Source organism: Gastrolobium bilobum, unplaced genomic scaffold, assembly GCF_033153095.1.
Source record: "Gastrolobium bilobum isolate Gb01-03AN ecotype WA unplaced genomic scaffold, APGP_CSIRO_Gbil_v1 utg2810, whole genome shotgun sequence".
Classification (NCBI taxonomy): domain Eukaryota; kingdom Viridiplantae; phylum Streptophyta; class Magnoliopsida; order Fabales; family Fabaceae; genus Gastrolobium; species Gastrolobium bilobum.
Genome location: NW_026895666.1, coordinates 509,523 through 519,552, shown reverse-complemented (window position 1 = coordinate 519,552; position 10,030 = coordinate 509,523). Strand labels below are relative to the sequence as shown.

General features: G+C 32.9%; 1 protein-coding gene across 2 annotated transcripts; it reads right to left on the bottom strand.

The window, feature by feature from the left end:
- Positions 1-260: 260 nt before the first annotated feature.
- On the bottom strand, positions 261-8,449 carry LOC133288121 (uncharacterized). Of its 2 annotated transcripts, XM_061485823.1 has the most exons (9): positions 8,263-8,449; positions 8,071-8,188; positions 7,308-7,369; positions 7,174-7,225; positions 6,977-7,082; positions 1,550-1,648; positions 1,336-1,459; positions 904-1,239; positions 261-771 (listed from the first exon to the last, which is right to left on the bottom strand). In XM_061485823.1, exons 1-9 carry the CDS (start codon positions 8,447-8,449, stop codon positions 560-562), a joined length of 1,296 nt encoding a protein of 431 aa, XP_061341807.1. In that variant the 3' UTR covers positions 261-559. The 2 variants fall into 2 exon arrangements, with proteins under 2 accessions (XP_061341807.1, XP_061341815.1); XM_061485831.1 differs by lacking the exon at positions 8,263-8,449 and having other exon boundaries at positions 261-1,239; positions 7,185-7,225; positions 8,071-8,194.
- Between the last annotated feature and the right edge of the window lie 1,581 nt (positions 8,450-10,030).

The following is a 10,030-nucleotide window of genomic DNA, read 5'->3' as shown; positions in this document are numbered from 1 at the left end:
TTATTATATTATTTTAATAAAATATTTAGTTTTTATTTTAATTAAGTAAAATCTTTCAAAGTTGCATTAATTCAATAAAAAAAACCTACTATGATTGATTGATTAGTATGTTATTTCAATTGCGTAGTTCATATATAAAAATCAGACATAGGAAACCTTAATTTTGTATGGAGACATCGTATTTCCTATATTGGAATGGTGGCCACTAGTATGGTCAATCATCAATTTCTAAATATAGAACCAGTTAATAGAAGGCCATAATTCTAAAATCCTAGTAAGTAGAGACAAAGATACAGGAAAAATCACATGATACCAATATCTGAATACAAAAAATTCTAAAAATTACAAGAGAATTGTGCAGCAACCTAGACTACCTTTGAAAGCATTTTGAAGTATCTGTGAATCCTAACTAAGACTACATTTGAAAAAGGCTCCATATACATCCCCTATTATTTATCCCTACATATGATGTACACTAGCCCAAACTGGAAAGCACAAGTAAGAAGGGATGCCACCGTTAAAAGGTGAAATTAAACTGTTTTTTGTCTGAGTATTCATATCATATACGGTGCTTTCTCCATCCATACTTGGCTCGTGAAGACAATGGTAATGGCCTGTCAACATATTCTGCATTCAAATTCTTCATTTCAAAATTGTATGGGTTTATGTGGGCATGATGGCTATCGCTGGACACCAGATGTTGTGATTTAGATTTGAATTCACCGACCTGAGGCCTGAAAGGTGGGTACCCTGTCATATTTGGAATTAGGTCTCTCTCGTAATAAGAGAGTTCCCTTGGTTCATTCCTGTTTTGAGAATTCACTTGAGATTGGTACGAACTTTGTCCATAACTAGCATATAATGCTTCATTCCTAAAAGATGAAAATCCTGTCATATTTGGACCTAGGCCTCTCTGGGAATAAGAGAATTGGCTTGGTTCATTCCTGCTTCGAGAATTTACTTGAGACTGGTATGAACTTTGTCTATGACTAGCATATGATGGATAAATTGGAACTTTATACTGGTCATATTCAGCAGGCTTATGCCCTCCCCTTGTAGATATGACGGCTCTTGAAGATGCATTCTTCTTCCATGTTGCTTGTGCTGATGAGGTAGCCTCTTGAGATTGAAAGTCATTTGCTCTTCTGCAGCCATCAACGTTCCTAACCTTACCTAGTTCACACGATCTTCCTTTTTGGGATCGTTTTGTATTCTGGATTTCATGCTGCCGTTTGGAACCTAACAATTGTAACATACGAGTGACATAAGTTATCAATGAGATGGAAAACTGTAAGACAGAGCAGCACAAATCCATCCACCAACGTCAAAAACTACCCTTAGATCCACTTGCATAAGAGCCTTTATTTTTTTGTTTCACTGCTCTCACAAACCTCGCTGCTGCACCTCGTCTGTGCTTCTCAGAAAGCACTTTAACTCTATCAGCTTCATTTTCCCATCTCTAAAGCATGAAGAGCAATAAAAACAAATAGTAACATCCTGAAGTAGAAAAAAAGAAAGAAAATAAATGCTTGCATAAACTGATTGATACCTGTCTGTAAGTTTTCTGTTTATAGAGATTGCGGCCCTTTACAAGCAAAGGAAAAAGTGGAGGCAATCTCCTAACTCCGCTACTCCACATCACCTCAACCTGCAAGACATAGATGAAGACTTTGAATTAGCAATGAATCATTTGTTAGTGTACCTTGAGAATAAGTCAAAGATGTGGTTCACTGTTTTCAATAAGTGAGTGCCCAACCACTCTATGATTTTCAGCAACCACTCCAATCACTTTCACACATTTTCAACAACAACTCCACAACGGTCAAAAAATCCCGACAGCCATATTTTGAGCACATCACCATTAACTGACACCTTGATGGTAAAGGTCTATATATATGGTGTGACTTCAGAATTTTTGGGTCCTTGAACTCACTCTTGGATTAATCTATATACCACTTGTGCCTGAGAGCTAGAGTTTGGAAGACTCACAAATAAAATACATACAACTTCAACCCACCTTCAGAGCAAGAAAGGAAAGCGATGGCAGTAGGTATTTACGACTTAGTTTTTCCGCATTTGATCTAATTGCTTCTGTTATGTATGAGCATGATTAGATCATAAAGTTATGTTAGAACTTACATTTGGTATTAGAGCCCTCTTTGCCTCTGCCTTGCGTTTGCGTGCTTGGTTGTGCCTTAATTAATTTGATTTTTCAAATTAATATTTAGTGCCTTGTAAATGAAATTAGAGTGTGGTATAGAGATTTCTGGACAAAAATCATGAATTTTTATACAAAAATGACCAAAAACCATTGGGTTTTTATCCTGGGTCGGAGCAACCCGGCCCGGCTGAAGGTTGAAGATGACATTGTTGTCACTTTACATGAATCATAATTTTTGTTACTGCTCACCTTTGTCAATGTGCCTGAATCACAGTTTTGGTTTCACATTATTGTTTCACCTTTTGGTTTTTGTGAAACATTTAATTTATTTGTGACATAGTAGTTAATTGCGCCACAATAGCACTGCGAGCCGCGCCGTATGGGCATTGCGGTGCCTTGCCGCAAGAAATCGCGACGCGCCGTTTCGGAACGCAATAGCGGCCATTGCGATCGTATTTGTGGCCATATTGCTGTCATAAGGCAAAATGTCAATTTTGTCCTAAATTTAAATGTGTAACAGAAAAAATTTAAGGGTTTTTTAGCCTATCCGCGTCTCTCTCTGTCACTTCTGTTATCTCTGCCTTTAAAAAATGTTTCTTTTTGTCATTATTTCTGTTATATATCTATTCCGTTATTTCCGCAACCACAACTCGCTATAACGCTATAGCGTTTTTCAGGGTTGGCCGCAACATGCCGCAATCCGCATTTGATAACTATGATTTATGATACCTTTTGGATTTTTGTGAAGCACCTTTGTGGATATTTGGTTCAGTGTCTTTGCTAACACTGTTGGTGACTTATGCAAGGTTTTATTTTTGGATTTTTGTGGCTTGTTACTATTCCTGTTAGATGAATTGTTTAGTTTCAATGAAACTTTTTGGTAAAGCGTTAAACACTGTGCCTAGAAATTGTGGTTCACATCATGGTTTCAATGAATAATTTCATATCACTATTTCGTTGCTTTATTTCCATTGCCTTATATTTTTGTAATATTTTCACGTACCTTGGTTTTGTTCCAATATTTTGGTGTCACATTATTGTTCGTGACTTGAAACTAATGTTAGTGCGAATTAGATCACTTCCGTTTCACTGATTTCCGTGAATCACTTTGAAATTTATGATTTTTTACTGTTCATGTGTTGCTGTATTTAGTGTTAGTGACTTTTGAATTTTGTTGTGTTACTATTAACGTGAATCAAGTTTAGCAATTTTATGATATATATCCACATGAATTATTATTATTCAATCATTACATGTATTAATTCATGTCACTCTATTAAAATGATTCATGTGAATGTTTAATTATTTAATACTATTGCTTATGGTTAATTGCAATAATATAATAAAGAATATTTACTGATCTATATAATTTAATTAATTAAAACTTAGACACAACAACTTTAATTATTTAAATTATATATTAAGAGCCTCATGATCACATAAGGTAGATGATATTAATTGTAATTAGTCATATATAATATAATAGATATCATCTCATAGGAATTTCTATTAAAATTTTGTATGATTAATTAGGATAAAATATTAAATTATATTTTTTGATTTGCCCACTTGGATCAAGAAATATGATTTGATTGTTTTATCTTGATGTTTATATGAATTTAATTGAATTAAAACTTTAGCCCACAGTCAAATTTTATGTCGCTAAATTCATAATTGTTTGAGCATGATTTACATTGATAAAGCATGATATATATTATTTTTGTCTCAAATTTTAATGATAAACATATATGTTGAATATTTTATAGCTATAAAGCATATTCCGGAATTGAAAGGGGATAATTACCCTATTTGGAAGGAAATGATTCTATTGACATTAGGATATATGGACATTGATTATGCTATCAGGAAAGCTGAACCACCAACAATTACGGAGAACAGTAAGCTAGAAGATGTGGATCTGTATGAAAAATGGGAAAGATCCAACCAACTCTGTGTGATGTTCATTAAGACAAATATCAGCTGGTATTAGGGGTTTGGTGGAAAAGTATGATAATGTGAGAGTGCTCCTGAAGTCCACTAATGAAGAGTTTGAGACTTCAGGGAAGGCATTGGCCAGTACCCCTTAATAATGAAGTTTTCTTCCATGAAGCGCACTACTCTGAGGGATGTGCGTAAGCACATCATGTAGATGAGAGACATTGCGGCTAAGTTGAAAACTCTGGAGGTGGATATGTCTGACTTTTTTCTTATCCACTTTATTCTAAATACTCTCCCAGCACCATATGGTTCCTTTAAAATCTCCTACAACACACATAAAGACAAATGGTCTATCAATAAACTCATGACCATGTGTCTTCAAGAGGAGGGGAGGCTGCAATTGAAACAATGAGAGAATTCACTAATGACGACTGAAATGAAGGATAATAAGAAAGGTTATAAGAACAAGAGAAGTGGCAAAATACCACCCCAAACTGGAATTAAGAAAGAATCCAGATGTTTATTCTATAAAAAGAAGGGGCACATAAAGAAAGGTTGTTCTAAATTCAAGCTATGGTTTGAAAAGAAAGGTATATCTACCTCTTTAGTTTGTTATGCATCTAATATGATTAATCTTAATCATAACACAAGTGGATAGATTCTGGTTCTACAATCCATGTTTCGAATACATTGCAGGGTATGAAAAACCTAAAGAAACCAATGGGAAATGATCTATACATCTATTCAAGAAGTAAGATGAGTTCATCTATGGAGGCTATCGAGAACTACAATTAGATTGTAAGTAGTGGTTTTGAATTTGGAAAAGACTTTTTATATTCATAGTTTTTCTAAGAAATTAATTTCAGTTGAGACTTATACCTTTTGGTTATTCCTTTTCATTTTATGAGACATCTTTCAGTTTGTTTTATAAATCTAAGTCTGATGGGAATGCTACATTGTCTGATGGTCTTTTCTATATTAATGTTGGCACGAAATGATGTGTTATGAATGAGGATTCTTCTATGTTGGGGCATCGGAGATTGAGACATATCTTCATTCAGAGAATTAAGAGATTAGTAAATGATGGAGTACTTAGTACTTTAGATTTTGCTGATTTTGAAACTTATGTAGATTGCATTAAGGGAAAGCAAACAAACAAGTTCAAAAAGGACGCCAAGAGCTATACCAAACTATTAGAAATTATACATACAAATATTTGTTATCCAGACATGAACGCATGTGGTGAGAAATACTTCATCTCTTTTATAGATGATTATATTATTGCAATTAACCATAAGCAATAGTATTAAATAATTAAACATTCACATTAACCATCTTAATACTACATTTATAGAGTGACATGAATTGATACATGTAATGACAGAATAATAATAATTCATGTGAATGTATATAATAAAATTGCTAAACGCAACAAAATTCAAAAGTCACTAACACTGAATCATGAAAAGTAAGACATGAATAGAAACAACATCAGAAATTTTAAAGTAATTTACGGAAATTAGTGAAATGGAAGGGATCCAATTCACACTAACACTAATTTCAAGTCACGAACACTAATGTGACACAAAAATATTGGAACAAAACCAAGCCCAAGGCACATTTCACGCAAATGTTACAAAAAAATAAGGCAGTAGAAAGAAAGCAACGGAATAATGATCTGAAATTATTCATTGAAACCATGATGTGAACCACAATTTCTAGGCACAATATTTCACACTTTACGAAAAAGTTTCATTGAAACTAAACAATTCATCTAACAGTAATAATAACAAGCCACAAAAATCCAAAAATAAAACCTTGCATAAGTCACCGACAGTGTCAACAAAGACACTAAACCAAATAGCCACAAAGGTGCTTCACGAAAATCCAAAAGGTATCACAATTAAATTAAATGTTTCACAAAAACCAAAAGGTGAAACAAAACTGAAATAGTAACATCAAACCAAAACAGTGATTCACACACACGGACAAAGGTGAGAAGTAACAAAAATCATGATTTATGTAAAGTGACAAATGTTATCTTCAACCTTCAGCCAGGTCGCTTCAACCCGGTTTCGACCCAGTATAAAAATCCAATAGTTTTGGTAATTTTTGCATAAAAATTCATGTTTTTTGTCCAGAAATGTTAGAAATCTTTATACCACATGATTTCTAACTCTAATTTCATTTACAAGGCACTAAATATTAATTTGAAAAATCAAATTAATTGAGGCACAACCAAGCACGTAAACGCAAGTCAAAGGCAAAGAGGGCTCTGATACTAAATGTAAGTTCTAACATAGCTTTATGAACTAATCATGCTCATACATAACAGAATCAATTAGATCAAATGCGGAAAAATTAAGTCATACATACCGCCTGCCATTACTTTTCTTTCTTGCTTCGAAGGTGGTTTGAAGTTGTATGTGTGTTCTTTGTGAGTCTTCCAAACTCTAGCTCTAAGGCACAGATGGTGTATAGCATTAATCTAAGAGTGAGTTCAGGGACCTCAAAGTCTGAAGCCACACCATAAATATAGACCCTTACCATCAAGGTGTTAGTTAATATTGATGTGCACAAAATCTCAGCTGTTGGGATTTGTTTGGCCTTTGTGGATAGTTGTTGAAAAAGTGTGAAAATAATTGGAGTGGTTGCTGAAATATCAATGGAGTGGTTGGGCACTCAACTGTAGCTGAAAATCACTGGACCACATCTTTGACTTATTCTCAAGGCACAATAACAAGAGAGCCATTGCACTGCTTAGCTCGCAGGAGCACATATCACCAAGTAATTTGTGTCCGAACAAAAGGCCAAAGGTGTAATACAACAGGTGTCTCTTTCATGAATCAAATTCATTCCAGTAAACTTTAGACTCACAGTGAACGTATGTTGTTGTTTAGCTGCACCGTAACTTTCCTTCACAACCCTCCCTGCAACAGTTCTGTTTCCCATACGTCTTCCATGCCGAGTCACTTTGTCAAACCTGGTGAAATATATAATTGACTTGTAACAAAAGAATACTTTAGGAGTAGAAGAAAAATCATTTATTGAAAAAGATAACAGAAACACAATACTTTTCATAGACCTTCTGTCTGAACAGAACAACATCTCCCTTGCAGACATCACCTGAGGAAAGTGAGAAGACTACTATTTATTAAAAGAATGATAAGAGTAAGGTAGAAGAAAGAAAAAGATAAGAACAATTTACCAGTACAATTAATGGCAAAGGACGATCTCGGGTACAGTGTGTACCCACTTCCATGTTTTAACCTGAGATATCAAAATAGTCCCTTCGTAAAACAACGTAAGGAGGGAAGCATAATAACTCAAAATCAAAACTAGCAAGTCCTATATTCTTTAGAAAGAAGCAGCATCTAACTCTCATTTTTTCGGTTTTAGCTTTGTCTTTGGGAGGAGGGTGGTTAATGGATATGACGCACCTTTATCTTAGAAATAACTATAGGAAAAATACAATTTCTTTTGCGGAAGTAAATTGAAGAAAAAACCATCAACCAAAAAAAAGAATGAAAATGAAGACATCTACAAATCATTAGATTTGCCATTTCATACAAAATTTCCATGTCCTGAAGTTTGCTCGCATCTCTCACTATCTTACAATTACATGTCCTCAATCGACATTTTTCCAGTGGTGTCAGCTAGAGCTAGGTATCAACACCAAATGCACGATTCTACAATGCCAAGACCAAGCATATTTAATTTAGCATAAAACTCTGAAACCTAGAATCCAATTAAAACCTTGACTAAATCAGATAATCCAATATTCTAAAAACAAAGCTTCTTTACTAATTACTTCACTTTCGAAGGGGAAAAAAAAAAAGGCATCGCAACTATCAGCGGAAATACATGTACATGTAGACATCACAGAAGGGGGTTGAAAGAAAGAACAAGTCAAGACTCAAAAGTCACTAAACATTATACATGAATAGATTGCCTGAATCGGAAACCATTACCTCCAATGCTCCCTTATCCTCGCAACACAAACTGCTCTATTTCCCGCTAGCCTCAGGCCATGTTTCCGTAGATACGCTTTGCATTCGTTTAATTTCAAGGATTCTATATCATTTCCTTCTGGAAAATCAAATATTTGAAATTAATGAAATTGATCAACACACTATTATTAACTTTGTTAGTTAAATTAAAACCTTGAAGGAGGGCGACAACTTTGTCGGAGAGGGAGGAATCATCAATATCACTGTCATTGGCATCTGATTCGGATTCGGACGCTTCATCGCTATCGCTACATTCATCTTCTTCTTCGCGGTCATCATCCTCATCTTCTTCAGAGGAGGAGAGAACAATCACTACTCCCTTTCCCCTCGGGTCACCCATTCCTTGTAATGGCAATCAATTAACCCGCACGCCCGGGTATTTATTCATATAAAATTATTTGAAAAACAAAATTACATTTTATTAATAATATATTAATGTTTAATAAATTAAAGGAAAAATTTCATTTACACTCATTGTAGTTTTGTGATTTATTATTTGACTTTTTATGGTTTTAAACTTATCACTTAGATCCATTGTGTTTAAATAATTTATCATTTAACCCCTCGTGATTTCAAACTTTCACTTAGACACCTTGTGGTTAGAAAAAGATCATTTGTGGTTACAAAAATAATTTTTTTTAAAAAAATATTTAAAATAAATGTTCTCTCAATTTCATTTTATATCCTCACCTAATACATTTAGGGTTTAAAAAATAAAAAAGAATTCAATTATCTATTTTTAAAAAATTATAAAATTCACTTATTTTTATCAAGAAAATAAATTCAAATCAAATATTATTTTATTTTATCTATTTTTTATTCTGTATCGTTATAAAATTATTAAAGAAAGTAAATATCTTATTTTGATAATACATATTTAATTTATCTTAAATAATATTTTTTAATTTCAAATATATTTTAAAAAATAAGATAATTCATAAATTAATTTTGGAATAAATAACTTGAAATATTTTTTAAACCATAAACACATTACATGAGGATATAAAATAAAAAAGGAGAAAATTTATTTTTAAAAATATTTATTTTTTAAACCACAAGGTGTCTAAGTGACATTTTTGTAACCACGAGGGGTCTAAATGAAAATTTAAAACCATAAGAGGTTAAATGACAAAATATTCCACATAGTAGGTCTAACTGATAAGTTTAAAACCATAATGAGTCAAATGATAAATCACAAAACCTCAATGGGTGAAAATGAAGTTTTTCCTAAATTAAATAAAAATATTGTATGGGATTACTCTTTGTCGACTAAGTTTGTGTCCTTTTAGCTACTTACAACTATATATCCTGAGAGTATATATTATAATATTAAAATTATATTTTTTTCACTTCCACGTCAGCCGAAATAACTATATACTCCTTGGGTATACAGTTATAAGCAATTAAAATGACACAATTTACATCTTTTAAAATAACAAACAATTACCAAAAAAAAATTGACAAACAATTTTCTCATTTTATATATCATAAAAGATAAATATTCATTAAAATAGTCTACAAGTATCTACAATAGTAATTTATTTGTATATTTATTCTATACAATAAAAATAAAATAATTTATAATAATATAAATTTGAATTATTAATGGATGTAATATGAATATGAAACATTATATATATAATTATGCCAATCAAATTGACTACCAGAGATAGCCCTGAAAGCTGCAGAGTGGCACTGGGCTTGATCGCGATCCCTTTTAGCTCAGTTTTTACGATTTGTTACTTATGGCGTGATTTTTCAACTCTTTCGACAATCACACACTATCAACGCCCCTCTGACTACAACTAAGGGTGTCAATATAGGTTATGACCCGCGACATGACACGAAAATTCGTGTTTAGGTTGAACCGCAAAAAAAATTGTGTCGTATTGAAAAAATGATACGTAAAAAATTCGTGTCA